The sequence below is a fragment of the Octopus bimaculoides genome, chromosome 4 (genome assembly GCF_001194135.2).
Source record: "Octopus bimaculoides isolate UCB-OBI-ISO-001 chromosome 4, ASM119413v2, whole genome shotgun sequence".
Lineage (NCBI taxonomy): Eukaryota > Metazoa > Mollusca > Cephalopoda > Octopoda > Octopodidae > Octopus > Octopus bimaculoides.
Genome location: NC_068984.1, coordinates 76,390,419 through 76,407,633, shown reverse-complemented (window position 1 = coordinate 76,407,633; position 17,215 = coordinate 76,390,419). Strand labels below are relative to the sequence as shown.

General features: G+C 35.5%; 1 protein-coding gene across 1 annotated transcript; it reads right to left on the bottom strand.

Annotated features, from left to right (window-relative positions):
• Nucleotides 1-7,092: 7,092 nt before the first annotated feature.
• LOC106878822 (ATP-dependent DNA helicase PIF7) lies at nucleotides 7,093-7,503 on the bottom strand. Its single transcript, XM_014928163.1, has one exon. It carries the CDS (start codon nucleotides 7,501-7,503, stop codon nucleotides 7,093-7,095), a length of 411 nt encoding a protein of 136 aa, XP_014783649.1.
• Nucleotides 7,504-17,215: the final 9,712 nt, after the last annotated feature.

The following is a 17,215-nucleotide window of genomic DNA, read 5'->3' as shown; positions in this document are numbered from 1 at the left end:
ATATATATATATATATATATATATATATATATATACAGACACACACACACACGCACATATATAAACACATGCACAAACATGAAATGTTTTAGTTCTCTGACAAAGGAATGTAATATACATAATTATTTTTATGTGTATATAATATTTGTTGTAATAGTAAATGCTAAACTACTTTGCTTCACTGCTTGAACATCTACTGCTGTTGGACTGTGTGTGTATGCTTGAGCATGTATGTAAGTGTATAATAACTATACAGATGTATATAACTATAAAAGATATATAATAACTATATAGATGTGTGTGTGTGTGTGTGTGTATCTATATATATTTATATATACAGACATGGCTATATGGGTAGAAGTTCACTTTACAATCAACATGGTTTTGGGCTCAGTCTCACTGCATGGCTCTTTGGGCAAGTGTCTTCCTTCAACCTACAGGTCAACCAATACCTTTTAATGGAATTTTGTTAATGTAAGCTACAGGATAGCTTGTGTGTGTATGTGTGTCCCAGTTGGGCATTTGTGTGTGTATGTATGAGGATTTGTGTTTGTTTTTTCACCACTTGACAAACAGTGTTGGCTTACTTTCATTGCCATTACTTTGGGCTAGAAGAAACCGCTTCAATAACTAACCGGTATAACACAGAAAAATAACTGGTATCAGTTTAATCAGATATGACTGTCAAGGCAGTGCCCAGCCATGGCCACAATCCAATGACTTAAACAAGTAAAAGAACAAAAGAATACATATATAGTATACACACAGATATATATATAAAAGATAATAAGAGTGAAAAAACTACAGAAGGCTTGTGTTACATGGTTAAAGTATATATTTAAATTATGTCAGAAAAATGTTAGAAAATCTTTTTGATATATAAACATTACCAACTTTCTCACCTATATATATATACACACACACACACACACACACACACACACACACACACACACACACACACACACACACACACACACACACACACTAATATATATAAATATATGAAATACACAGACACACACACATATATAAATATATACATATGTATATATATTAATAATATTTAACAGAATCAACAGAGGTAGTCAAGGACTGAACGTTTCATGCATAAAACTCTTGGCCCTTGAGTCACTCTGTTGCTTCTTCTAAATAATAATAGAAATAAAAATATGTGTGGTAAGAAGCTTGCTTCCCAACCACATGGTTCTGGGTTCAGTCCCACTGTGTGGCACCTTAGGCAAGTGTCTTCTACTATAGCCTCGGACTGACCAAAGCCTTGTGAGTGGACTTGGTAGATGGAAACTGAAAGAAACCTGTCGTATATATATATATTTGTGTGTCTGTGTTTTCCTCCTACCATCACTTGGCAACTGATGTTGGTGTGTTTATGTCCCTGTAAATTAGCAGTTCAGCAAAAAGAGTCTGATAAAATAAGTACTAGGCTTACAAAAAATAAGTCTTAGGGTTGATTTGTTCAACTAAAGGCGATGCTCCAGCATGGCTGCAGTCAAATGACTGAAAGAAGTAAAAGAGTATACATGGATGTGGATGTGTAAGTACAGATATTCATTGATACATCGTGGATGTCAATTATTTTATGTCAACTGATGGGTGGTGATCATCATTGTAATCTGTTCACTATCTGCTTTTCTATGAAACATTACAATGACTCTTGTATAGCGTGTGTGTGTATGTATCTACATCTGTTACATTTTGCACATGTGTGCTGGAATAAATAAATTTTATATTCTTAAAGAAGGCAGTGATTCCTGTGATGTTTTTTTTTTCTGTATTCCATCAATGTGATATTTTTCTATAATTTAGTGGGGAATTCACTCAGAGCCCTTCTACTTCATTGGTTTGTTTCTTATATATTTCTTCTTTGTTACATTGCTTTGTGTCTATTAACCGCTATATTGAAAATGTTTTGTGGAACAATGGCAGAAGGATTAGAATGTCAGACAAAATATCTTGCAGCATACATTCTGAGTTCAATCCTGCTGAGGTTGATTTTTATCATCTGTTCTACTAATTGGAATTTATGTGGATTGACAGAATCATTAGAGCTTTAGAAAAAAATGTCTCATGGTATATATTTCTTCCATGTCTTACATTCTAAGTGCAAATCCTGCTGAGGTCAACTTAGCCATTCTTCCTCTCAGGGTCAGCAAAGATAAAGTACCCAGTCAAGTGCTACATTCACTATTACTGACTAGTCCTCCTCATCCCAAAACCACTGACTTTGTGCCTTAATTAAAAACCATTATTATATTTATTATCACTATCAATATAATAATACAAATATTATTGGTCTCAAATTTTGGCACAAGACCAGCAATTACGGGGGAGTGTGTAAGTCAGTTACATTGACCCCATTATTCAACTGGTACTTAATTTATTGACCCTGAAAGGATGAAAACAAAGTCAAGCTCAGCAGAATTTGAACTCAGAACGTAAAAATGGACAAAGCGCCACTAAGCATTTTACCCAGCATGCTAATGGTTCTGCCAATATGCTGCCTTATATAATATAAATGAAACTATATTTATTATTACCAAACACCTCCCTTCAAAATTGCTGGCCTTGTGCCTAAATAATTAATAATGTCACTGGATTGGCAGAATTGTTTGAGCATCATAAAAATGCTTAGAACTACTTGTTTCAGCTTTTTACATTCTGAATTCATATCCTGCGAAGATCAACTTTACCTTTCATCTCTCCAGGGTTGGTAAAATAAAATACCAGCAGAGTATTGGGTTAGTTTAATCAACCAACCTCTCTCACAATTTTCTGGCCTTATGCCTATTTTAAAAGCAGTTAGTATTATGGGAGGGCTGTAAATAAGATAAAATGATGGCACACCAGATCATATGTATTGCAGTATATAATTATTTTGATGAGTCCAATCCTGCTCAGCTGGTAATTTATTTTATCAACTCCAAAAGGATCAATAGTAAAGTGAGCCTCAGTGGAATTTGAACTCAGAAGCTAAAGCCAGAAGAAATGCTACTAAATATTTTGTCCAGCGTGCTAACTATTCTACCAGCTCACTATCCTGATATAGCCCATATATTGAAGTCAGTCTGTTTGGCTTGATCTGTTCCTTGCAAAACAATTTGGGCTTGTGACAAGACACCTCCAACGACCCAGCAAAGCAAAGTCACAAAATCCTGACACTACTGTTCTGATAATGCTTTTTTTTTTTCCAACTTATTTCATCATCCTAATGAATTATTTCCCTCCAAGACTTAGAATGCATACAGATGTCAAAATTTCTGCTATGATACTAGCTGTACTTCCTATATTGCAACTCCTTCTATGAAAACCAAACATAAGACTTTGCTGGTATTTTTTAATATTTTTTCTTCAATAAACTCAATCTTCTAAAAAAAATTTTCTTTTTTTTTTTTTTTTTTTCAAAAAAGTTTACTTTATAATATTTCTGCTTTGTATGTGCAGCTATTATTCTATGTATCAGGACTAATGTGTGAAGTAGCCATCATCACTAATCAGTTTATATTATCTGCTTATATTTATTATTTATTGTCTGGTATTTTAATTTTCCTTCTAAGGTTGATAAAATAAGGTGCAGTGAGTACTGGAATGAATTTAATCGAGTGCCTCCTACCCCAGAATTTATGGTTGTGTACTTATATAAGAAAGTATTACTATTAGAGCTTAGTTTTGGACAAAATGACTTGCTGTATTAGTTGAGTCTCTTTACATTTTATGTTCAAGTGCCACTAAGGCCAGTTTTACCTTTCATCATCAATAAAACTAGTACCACTCAAATGCTGGTTTTAATATATTTGACTAAACCATCCCCCCATCAAATTTGCTAGCTTTGCACCTAAGAAACTGTTAGCATTAATTGTAGTGGAAGGCAGTAAACTGTCAGAATCATTAGTGTCAGATAAACTGCTTTGCATTATTTTTTCAAATCCTGGAGGGTCAATAAAATAAGTATGAGATGTAATCAACTAACCATGTTACCACCACCACCACCAAATGCCTATAGAAGAAAGAAATTATCATTATTACTATTAGCATTTTATTTTCAATGAGAACACAATTTGTTCATGCTTACATAACTGGAAATAATTTGTATTAATTTCTTATTGGAGTCTAATTGCATAAGAAACAAAGAGATTTCTTTTTTTCTGTTATTAATGCTAAATTATGAACAAAACATTGCAAATGAAAGGTATCGACTGCCTCAAAACTTTGCAGTAAAGCTAAAACATTATATTGTTGAGGTATTTGATGTATCAACACCATTTTAACTGAATGTTGCCCTCTGAAGCTCAGGTAAAATTTTGGGGGTTTTTTTCTCTCTCTTCAGTAACTCTTGCAATATAGAGTGCCTTCTGATACTTCACTTAACCTACATGTTAATAAAGTTGAAGAAATTGAAATGTAATAAAGTTCAAGATAAAAACTGTATAATTATCCATAAACGTGTGTGTATGTGTGGTGTATTTTATATGCATGTGTGTTTGTGTGTATGTATAAATACATGTTGAGATAGTCTGACATCTCATTACCACTATCTCTACCGTCTTTCCAGCTACTCTTGCCCACTCTTATAAAATGCAGGGTAACCTTGTTTCATCTCCTCTATAGCAAGACACCTATGCTTGTCCTTCTGTCATACTTTAGCCTCTCAACACCTGGCATAAAACTACTGGCCTACCCCCACTCTCAAATACTTGTCAAAAGGACTTTTATCCTTTTTCCTATTCTTTTCTTGGCTTTCAAGTTATTTGGCAACCTTCCTAGTGCATCTAGCACACACGGTAAAGTGGTTGTCATTAGGAAGGACATCCATCAATAGAAACCATGCCAAGCTGATACAGTCCTGGGACTCACCAGCACCTATCCAATCTTCCAATTTATACCAGCATGGAAAATGAACATTAAATGATGATATGTATCATATTAAAATAAATGTGATTCATTACAAATGGCCGTGTTTCATTTTATTCAAGCTTTTCAAATAAATACACTTGAAAAGTTCATAGAGTAAAATATATTGCTATCTATGGCAAATCACATTTATTTAAATTTAATACATAATAATATTTTTGAACTCTAACTCCATCTTAAGTCCTTTGAGAGTGGTTTTATGTTGATAACTATACTTTCAAATGTGTATATGAAAGAGAGAGAATGTAATGGCCTAAACACGTGTGAATACCTTTATTTTATAGGACAGAAAGTATAAGTACTCAATACACCTTCATATTAGATTGTTGGTGATTAACCTTAGATCAGCCCTAAGCAAGCAGATGTATGATCAAATGTCTTCCAACCATGACCATTGCTTTTTCTTGTTTGTTTTTCTAAGATTACACTGTCCAGTATGACCATTTTATTAAGAAAGCTTGCTCTATCAATAAGATTATAACTTCTCATATCAACTTCATTTTCAGAATACATTTTGATATATATTTTGTGCTTTGATCACTTTGCTCGTCAATTATCATCAGATATCTTATTCTTGGATCTGTACAGAGTTCTTACCTGGATTTAAACTAGAAACTTTTATTGGTAAATTATGAATTTCGTAAGGTTCCTAGTGAAAATCCAGTCTTGAAGTAGGTAACAGAAATACATCTGAAACCAGAGATTTAAGTGATTGAAACAGCATTGATGTAAATAAACTCTGTAAATATGAAGGTTAATTGTCTGGAAAATTATAACTTTAATTGTATCCATAGTGTGGCATTAGGGATATTTAAAAAATACATCTGAAGAATTAGGTTTATTGCATTGTTCTAGATATAGATTAATCAAAAAAACTGGCACTCCATCTTTTACAACGATGAGGGTTCCAGTTGATCTGATCAATGGAACAGCTTTCTTGTAAAATTAATGTGCAAGTGGCTGAGCACTCCACAGACACACATACCCTTAACATAGTTCTCAGGTAGATTCAGCATGACACAGAATGTGACAAGGGTGGCCCTTTGAATTATGAGTATGACTCATTTTTGCCAGCTGAGTGGACTGGAGCAACGTGAAATGAAGTGTCTTGCTAAAGGATATGGCACACTAGCGGAAATCAGTCTCACTACTTTATGATCAGAAGCCAAATATCCTAAACACTAAGCTACATGCAGATAAATAAACTGATGGAGCATTGATCAAACTGCTTGTCTGAAGGTCAATGACCTTTAATTCTCCATTGACACTGCACAGTGTACACAACATACATAATCCCTGACAGCCCGTTCACTTTGTCTGTTAATAAGTGTTATGGAACGAGCACAGCTCAATACTGCAGCAATTAGCAAATAATAAATGTAATGCCTGATAACAAGAACTCACTACAAAGTAGTCTTCTTTTACAATTCTGAAGATACTTCATCTTCAACATCTGCAAGGTTACTAAGACTAATTCTACAACTCAAAGGAGAATGAACTCTCATGGTTTATGATACTAACAATTCAAATCCATGTTGTCTTGATAGAAATCTTGATTAAACACTAAGTACAAACACTTTTTTTTTAATCACTGCATCTGAACTCTCCCGCTGTGTGTGTGTGTGTGTGTGTGCAAGCTGTACAGTTTGGCAAGTAAATTGATCTGAAATCATATTGACAGTGAAGCAGTTTGTAGCCATTGTGGCCATTAAAACATACTTGTACTGTTATAGTAACTTTTGCTGAATCATTATTTTATAAAAACACTAGCAGAGATACCCGGCATTGCCCATGTTACATGCAATAGGAAGAATTAGACTTTTCTGTTATATTTTCTGTAATGAACTGGAATACCTATGATTCGAATTTCATCAAAATTGCAGATGAGGGTTCTTTCTCTCTTTACATACTGTAAAAAAATTCTAATTATGACACATGTATCCCATACTACTGATCTTTATGCACAGATTCCAAAATTCCAGTCTTATGGAACCTGTTAAAAGGATTTTGCTCCTGAAAAATGGAAGTCATGGAGCTCTAAAATGTGGAAGTTAAGACACCCATCCCCTATTGAGGGCCAATTGTGATTTTGTTGTTTTCTGTGAAGCTGGGAAAGACTTTGTGTTTGAGGTAATCTACAGAATTAACAACAGAGGAAAATGGTCACACTTCCATTTGTCCTGCAGCGTCGAGAGGCACCTTGCCATCACCAAGTGTCAAAATGTCTTGTGCAAATTTTGTGGACATTTGGTCGCTGTGCAGCTGAGCTCCCATGTTAGTGGTAAGACTGAGGATGGTAACATGATACCACAAGGTTGAGGACTTTAGGCATGCATGGACCTCATCTGCTCTAGTGCCTTTTGGAATGACAGGAAGAGTTTTCCTGAAATTACCTGACAGCAGAAGCGTTACACCTCCAATTGGAGCCTGACAGTCTCGGATGTCTCTCAGGTCTCTATCTAGTGCTTCCAAAGCTCCCTTGTGAGCCATGGTGCACTCATCCCAGACAATTAGATGACACCTTTGAAGTACCTGCCCCTGATCTGAGCTTTTGTTGATGTTGCATGAAGGCATGTCGGATGTTGCTAAATTGAGAGGGAGTTTAAAAGTCGAGTGTGCTGTCCTGCTGCCGGGTAACAAAGTAGCTGCAATCCCAGAGGAGGCTACAGCTACTGCAATGTCCTGATGCTGCCTAACTTCTGCAGGGAGAAGCTTTGTAAGAAATGTTTTTCCTGTCCCTCCAGGAGCATCGAGGAAGAAAATTCATAGTTGTGTAGGCCTGGTGGTGTCTGTGATACTTTTCAGAGTCACTGAGAGTGGTTGGTGGAAATAAATCTCAAACTGAAGACTTGGCCTGCATTATTCTTGCAGCAGAGTGAACTCAGCTAAGTGTCAGATGGCAATAGTAAATGGAGAAAACAGATAAGTTTACCACCCAGAAACCAGGAATGGTCCCTCCTGCAGACTCCCATCCAGTTTCCATCTACCAAACTTCATACATTTGGTAGATAGAAACTAAAAGAAGGCCATCATGTATGTTTGTGTTTATGTCTGTATGTGTGTGTGTCTGTATGTGTGTGTGTTTGTATATGTGTGTGTCTTTGTCCCCTTCCACTGCTTGACAACCGGTGTTGGTTTGTTTACACCCCTCTGATATAATAAGTACCAGGCTTAAAAAAAATAAAAGTACTGTGGTCAATTTGTCCGATTAAAACTCTTCAAGGCAGTGCTCCAGCATGGCAACAGTCTAATGATTGAAACAAGAGAAAGATAAAAAAAATAAATAAGACACTTGCTCAAGATATCATGCAGAGGAATTGAATCCAAAACCATATAATTTCAAAAGCAGAATTATTAATAAGACCATACCTATGCCAATTTTAATCTTACAGCTGAGTTCAACTCACACTGTAACTGAATTTGCCTTATTTTTCTTTTTTCTTTAATCTATGTAATTAGTACTAGATAAGTAATTAGGATGATTTTCCCACAAAATCACATTATCTTGCAACAATGTTAAAAACCAATCTAAGAGCAGACGAGATTAAAAGATATAAAGCAACATCAGGTTACCAAAGTTTGACTCTGTTTTCGCTTGTGACACTTCCCAAGGAATGAGAGAAAGACATTGTGAGACTTGTTAATAATTTGGACAAGAGACAAGAAAAAGTGAGAGAGAGAGAGAGAGAGATATTGGTTTAGTCTAGAACTGAAGCTGTATCACAAACTCAGCTTTCTAGGAGCTTACCACTATATGACAGCAGGAATAAGCTCTTAGATATTAGCACATTGAAATTACAATCTCACAATCACCAAGCACAGCACACTCTCTCTCTCTTTCTTTCTTTTACGATTTTAATCCCAATATCACAGCTGCACTAAGTATTCTTTTCTATGCAGAATTAATCCCTTTTGCTGTATGACATAATTTATGCCACATGCTCATTGTTAAATTACCAACCACCAGCTGAGAATAACCAAATAAATACAACCCAACAAAAGAGCTTCTATGCAGTCACTCAGTTTGTTAGAAATGACAACCAAAATCTTCTTCAATCCATACTCCAATACCTTAAAAAAAGGACACATTGCAAAATGTAGTCTTAGATACACCATGCCTAAAAATGGTGGGGGTGATAACAGTGGCTGGAATGTCTGTTTTATCAAGGTTGACCTAGGGCTAAACAACAACAATCAATGTTTGTTTTATCTCAACCCTATGTAGATCTATGATCACTATTAAAAGTGATTTATTTATCAGGGCAACCTATTTTTTGAATAAGGTTGTTCCAACTAGAACAAGCCACAAACCTCTGAGTATCATTAATACAACCATCTGAAAACAGTACAAAATTATCATGCTCCAAAACTTCTTGACACCCCTAGAATTCTACTAATGTTGTATAAGGACATTGAAACAGACTGCCTTATGTCTACAAACCAATTTCAATTCAGTGCACCATCCTTCTTCATTTGGGATGAATCCAACATAGAGTTGATGGCTATCTATCAATAATATACAATGATATTGAAATATTCATGATTGTGAATCTTTTCTACTCTGGGCACAAAGCACGAAATGTTTTGGGAGGGGGCCAGTCAATTAGATTGACCCCAACTGGTACTTAATTTATCAACCCCGAAAGGATGAAAAGCAAAGCTGACTTCGGTGGAATTTGAACTCAGAATGTAAAGACAGAAGAAATATTGCTAAGCATTTCGCCTGGTGTGCTAATCTTTCTACCAGCTTGCCACCTTACTCAAGATTGTGAATGAGCACACTAAGACTAATTAGGGTGTGATAGAATCCTAGTTCCTGTCATAACTTTTACCTAGAAAAGGGGCAAATGTGCCTTCTTAGACATGGTAGTTATTATTTTTTTCTTTCTCTTGTTTCAATCATTAGACTGTTGCCATGCTGGAACACTGCCTTGAAGGGTTTTAGTCGGACAAATTGACCATAGTACTTTTATTTTTTTAAGCCTGGTACTTATTATATCAGTTTCTTTTGTCAGACCACTAAGTTATAGGAGTGTAATCAAACCAACACTAGTTGTCAAGCAGTGGAAGGGGACAAAGACACACACACATACAGACACACACACATACAGACACACACACACATACAGACATACACACAAACATACATGATGACCTTCTTTTAGTTTCTATCTACCAAATCTACTCAACTGGCTTTGGTTGGCCTAGAGCTATAGTAGAAAATACTTTGCAAAGATTCCATGCAGTGGGACTGAACCCAGAATGATGTTGCAAAGCAAACTTCTCACCACACAGCCATCTCTCAGAACAATTATCTACAAAAGAAGTAAACATGGTTCCTTAGATGTGGTGTTATTGGAAACAATCTTGAAGACAAAAAACTAGGAATTAAAACCCATTCTGTCTTGTGGATCCTTTTGTTTTAGGAAGGACTAAAAGATAGGATACACTGATACGAAACCTGAGAAATTTAGTATCGTCCAGTTGTCTCATATCTTTATTGTACTACAGGAAACTGGTTGCCGTACTCAAAAAGCGAATTGTATGCAGTGCATGCTTGATTTAAGCTCATAACTGAGATGGGACTTATGGAACCATTGTAGACGGTTCCATAAGTCTTCAAGCTCATAACTGGGCTTCAAGCTGATAACTGAGATGGGACTTATGGAACCATTGTAGATTTCTGATATAGTGGGGATATAAAGGGTACACCAGGCACATGCATCATAACCATATGTGCGCGACACGGTGATCTCATAAGATAAACAGCACATGACCTTGCAGGTGGGGCCCAGTTAGAATTTTCTACAGGTCGATTAGCCCATCCCACTCAAAACGTCCCTGAATATAGGTTGTTTAAGGGTGTTGAACAAAACACCCATGTTTCCAGAGGTGAATTATCCTTTCAACACATGGCTATGATGCTACCCCACTACTTCTGCGCACGATCAGAAATGCACATATTGTCAGCCACTAAGAGACATGCTCAACTTGTCAAACAACTGACAAGCAAATCTGTGGTATTGAGCAGGATATTTGCTGTAGCCAATCTTTTACACCAAGACAAAACAATGTACATGATAACACTTCCAATCAGTTAAGGTCAGAAGCCATGAAAGCCACTACCTTGTACTGCATCAGGGCATTATTATTATTATTATTATTAATAATAATAATAATAATAATAATAATAATAATTATCATCATCATTATCATTATTAATGAAAAGAAATCCTTAATGTAATATTCACAAGAAATGCTCAAAATATTGCATTAATTTTTAAAGCAACTGGACATTCGGCAAAAGTGATTGGACCTGTGGGGCACGAAGAATTAGATTCTTCATGACAACAGTGCACCCTGTCATCAAGCTGTCTTCACTCATGAGTTTCTCACCAAAAACAACATGGCATCGCTTCCGCACCTGCTATATTCGTCAGATTTAATGCCTGTGGACAGCTCAAAGGTCGCCATTTTAACACTATTGTCGAGATCAAAAGTGAATCACAGATCACAAGCGACTCACTAACGGAAAATGACTTCCAGACCGGATTCTAAAAGCGGGAGGAATGTTGGTACCAGTGTATCGCTGTGCACTATTTCGAAGATGATGTTAAAACTTAGGTAAATAAATTATTTTTTATTAAAGATAATTAGTACAGTAACGTTTCAATACCAATGCGTGTATATATATATATATATATATATATATATATATATATATATTGATAGAAATGGTAAGACAACAAAAAGAATGAAATGCATTTTTTTGATGGCCCGATAACTGAAGAGATGTCAGCATGGGTTTCCGCCCTGACATCTAAAGCTTGGAGTTTTGTGATGGCTACCAAATAATTGTTACATATTATATTTACAGATATATATATATATATATGTATATTTATATATACATACAAAATATGGGGGTTTAGTTCACAGGTGATCTAAACGACTAGCTGCACTGGGTAACTGCTGTAACAAATTACCAGGGTTTCAAGCTCATAGCAGAGATGGGACTTATGGAACCATTGTAGATGGGTATATATTTGTTAAAGAGGACAACAAACACTAAGGCAAGACTTGAGATGTTTGTCTTGCCTTAGCGTTTGTTGCCCTCTTTAACATATATATATATATATATATGTATGTATATGTACATATATGTATGTGTTTGTGTGTATATGCACATATATACATGTGGACGAAGTTTTCAGCCGAGACGTTACAATCGTATCTGATTTTTTTAAAGTACTTCATTTCTTTGTATGTGCATATATTTACTAGATTGCTGACATTTTTTAATGGGTTTTTTCCCATTGTGTTGATGTGCCATTTTCTATCATTGATAAAATTGGCAATTTTGACGACACGGAAATGGTAGTTACTTATAATTCATATTAATTCAAATGTATCAAACTCAACTTAGTCCTTAAGTTACAACGTAATCGATAAAAAAATAAATATCAATTATCATGTAAGAAAATGTAGTTAAATTTCATGATTAAGTGACAAAGCATGAATATCGCATCTGGAATCTTCCTTTTCTTTGGAATTGAATGTAAAAATAATATAAACCATCGGTTTGTTCGTTCCATCAGGTTCCACATAGTTGATAGAAGGGAGATAACTATTAACACTCGACACTATCTAAAGGGAAATAACTTCAACACACAATATCGAAAGTTTTTTTTTTTTTTCGTCGAAATGGGCAGTAAATTAACAGTTGCTAGTTCGATCGTCCTCTAAGTTATTGTAATCACGGAAATACTGATTCAACCTTTTTACTATAGTTCAGCGTCATTTACCATCCTTTCATTTGTCATTCTCTTATTTCCTGTCGAACCTCTTTGCTGCTACCACTCATTGACTTGCAAATTGGTGGAAGATTGTCATTCCTAAATTTGAGCTTGCTGCAATACGGTGTGGGGGACAGTGAGAATTAGTATGGAGTATTAAGTGCTAATATAGGTATACTATGAATTCGTCTGAATACTTACAACTACGGAAAAAATTGTTGATAGTAACCATTGGTTAGTTAGTGGCGGCAATGTCCAGCGAGTTTTGAGAAATGGTGCACTGAATTAACACTGAAAGAAACTTCCAACTTTCGCTAACTATATTTACTTCATGTAGATGAAGTAAATATAGTTAGTGTTCTACTTGAATGATTAAAATGTGAAGGCAAAATTTACGTTATAAATTAACAGCAACACGTTGTCACCACCACTGTCGTCCAGAAGTGGGTAGATTTATTTTTAGAGGTGTACAGCCAGGACAGAAGCTATCTCTCATTCGAATTTGAAGTGACAACCAGCTTTTGCGTGTCATTCTGATATATAAACGCGTTAATCAATCTATCTTTACTTTTTCAGAGCGGTAAAGCATGATTTGAGGAAGATTTGGCTTCTATTTCTAAAAGATCTAACGACTCCCACGGAAGCTCACTCGTTTGGTAATTTAATTGTTTATAGTTAGTGGAAGTATTTGTTACACATAGTCCGATGCTACTTTGGCGTGTGATCCACAACCTAAAGGGCAATTACTTTAGGTTACTTTTTAGTATACTTTTCAATTTCTAAAATGACTTTACATTTTGGCTACAGACTTTTTACAATAAATTCTTTTGTACATACTTAGCATTGTAAATGTATTTTTTTAAAATTCTTACTATTTTATTTATAATAAAACCATGTCTCATTTATGCCTTAGTAAATAAGAAACCGAGAATAAACAATATAATAATTAAAATAGGCGCGTAGATCATATAAGTTTGGTAGCCGAAGTTTTGCAATGTAAAGTAATTAAAAACTAACTTAAAGTAATCGCCCTTGAAGTTGTAGATCACACGCCAATGTAGCGAATGTATTTACATGTTTACTGGTTCGTGAGTTAATATGATAATATATGTTCGACTATTGTAGTAAATTTTCATTATAATTTGGTTGCAAAACCGAATTATTCTCTTATATTAATTTATTTCTAAATTCCTATCAATTTAACTTCTTTCGTTTCACTGTATATATAACATTTTAAGCATAATTTATACATCTGGCTTAATGAATTCGTTTCTGGTAATTTCTGTCTAGAATTACAATCCAAAGGAAATCATTCTACAGCCCTTTCTACTTCGTTAAGAACTACATCTCGTTATATTCGTGACACTATATTATGCAAGTTTCTATTTTCTCGTGTAAAATGATTTCTAGAACAATTTCTTTAAAATACACACACACACACACACACATATCGGTCGAGTGATGTAGACACCTCTGATGAGACCCCAATATGGGTAGAAAACTATTAAGGTTGTTCATAATGTTTATTGGCAGTGCTACAACATAGCCACAACCTTTGGGATGAAACATGATAGAAATAAAAGAAAATGTATGAAGCCAAACTAAATAGCGATATTTTGCGATCATTTAATACGTACGTCTCAGGTCTGCATAATATATAACAGGGAAAGCATCTATCTATTACACAGGACATTCCTCAGCTAAAACATTTCAAAATATGAAACAGTTGATGGAAGTATTTCAATATTTATGGTCAGAACCCGTAAGTCGGTTTCTAAATTAGAAGGATGAATATGTATTTTGAGTGGTAGAAGGTGAGAGAAAGAAAAAAAAGAGAAGGATATATAAAGTGATGTTGTAGGGAAGGGGAAGAAAGGCAGATGTACAAATGAATGATATTGAAAGGAAATGAGATGTTTTCCATGCAGAATCTTGAGAAATAGACAAAGTGTAGCGAATTGAGAAGGGATTCAGAGAAGAAGGAATGAACTAGGTATCAGGGTATAGTTAAGAGTTTTAGAAGAGAATAGAATTGGTAGTATATGGCCTTAAACCTATAACTGGCGTCAAGGTGCTTTGGACTAAATAATAATAATAATAATAATAATAATAATAATAATAGTAATAACAACAATAACAATAATAATCAGACTGAGACTGATCCTTAAGTCGAAATTAAACGAACGGAATAAGATTGAAGCTATCAACACCTGGGCGGTTTCCCTACATAGATATGGAGCAGGGGTAATTGCATGGACAGTAGACGAACTAAACAGCTTAGACAGAAAGATAAGGAAGTAGCTGACTAGATATGGGACACTCCACCCAAAAAGTGACACAGACAGATTGTATGTACCAACAAAAAGAGTGGGAAGAGGGCTGATTGGATACAAACACAGCGTTAGAGCAGAAGAAAACAACATAGCATGGTATGTAAAAAATGCCACAGAACCGCTAATATTAGAAGTAGGAAGGTCAGGCTTGAGTAGGATGGAAGATTGCAAAGATAAAGCGCTGTACAAGGACTTGAGAATGAATGAAACTGAAAATAGGTGGGTAAAGAAAAGAATATATGGACAATTTCATAGTGATGTTGAAGATAAGTCAGACAGAGAAAAAAGATGGCTATGGATGACTAAAAGTGATATAAAACCGGAAACAGAGGCTTTAATCTGTGCCGCCCAAGAGCAAGCATTAAGAACCAATTACATCAAATACAGAATACACAATACATCAGAAAGTGATAAGTGCAGAATTTGTGGACAAAATGGTGAAATTGTAAGGCATATTACCAGTCAATATACGCCACTAGCCCCGAAAGAATATAAGAGACGTCATGACAATATAGCAAGGATTGTTCATTGGACACTTTGTAACAAGTACGGACTTGACAGAGCAAAAAAGTGGTACGAACAAAAACCTGAAGGCATAATCGAAAATGATAATGCAAAGATCCTGTAGGATTTTATGATTCAGTGCGATCATGAGATAGAGAATAGGAAACCAGACATAATGTTAATTGAGAAAAAAGCAAACGATGCTGGATCATAGATATAGCATGCCCAGCTGACAAGGTATGCGATAAGGAAGAAAGAAAAGTCGATAAATATGACAGGTTAGCTTGGGTGGTTAAGCAGTTGTGGTCGATGAAAATAGTGGTAGTAGTACTAATAATTGTCGGAGCCCTGGGAACAGTGAGCAAAAATCTTGAGAAATACATGGGACAAATAGGGGCTGCATTAAGGATGGAGCACTTGCAGAAAACAGCGCTGCTTGGAACCGCTCGAATACTCCGGATGGGCCTCGAAAAATAAGGGGTGTTACCTTAGTTCACTGGCAGTGAACAGCTGGCACCGTAGTACATCTCCAGCGTTAGAAGTTGTGCAAAAACAATAATGATGATGATGATGATGATGATGATGACAGCAGCAACAACAACAAAAACAACAACCACGACGACGACAACGAAGATGATGATCCTTTCTAATATAAGCACAAGGTTTGAAATTTTGTGGGGAGGGGGCTAGTCGATAACAATGACCCTGAAGGAAAGAAAGGCAAAGTCGACCTCAGCGGAAATGGAATTTGTGGGGAGGGGTATAGTCGATCACATTGACCACAATATTTGACCAGTAGTTAACTTATCGACTCCGAAAGGATGAAAGACAAAGTCGGCCCCGGCGAAATTCGAATGCAGAATATGAAGACGGGCGTAATGCCGCTAAACATTTTACCCACCATGCTGACGATTCTGCCAGCTCGCTGCCTTATCAGAAATAATAATACCAGTAGTATAGACGTAGACAGACACATACATACATACATACATGCATACATACATACATACACACATACATGTATATAAACGGATGACATCACATAAATCTTGGCATATTAACATAAAATTATATCCCCCTGTCTTTCCATGTAACTGAAGTGGACAATTCAGCAGTTCATACAGGATTAAACAGTTGTTCACTAGTTCCAGTTATCCTGTCCATCCCTGTATGTAATAAAAGATATAACTGGTACATATTATACAGCATAATATTTAGTAAACAACGACGAATGGGTAGTTCAAAACATCACTACATTTGTTTCAATAACAGAGTTTATTTCAAATACAAGTCCATTAAATAGCTTATTAAGATAACATTGCGTAAATTCATATTGTTATACTAGCAGAAATACCCGGCTTTGCCCGGGTTAAAGAGAATAATGAAATCTAAAAACGCCGTCTAGACTACGCAACCCTCAACTGTTAGTAGCTACAATACCATATTTCTACATTAATAACTCTCCAATCCATGCCAGCATGGAACATAGACATTAAGTGGAATGCCAGTCTCTCATCTGGAAAAGCCTTGAAATCAATGTTACCAACTGGGGACTATGTGTGTCGCAGTGATAATAAAAAGACTCAAAGGAGGTCTGAAACGAAATAATTTTACTCAACACTTCGCAAGTGAATCAGTGGAGGCAAAGATGCG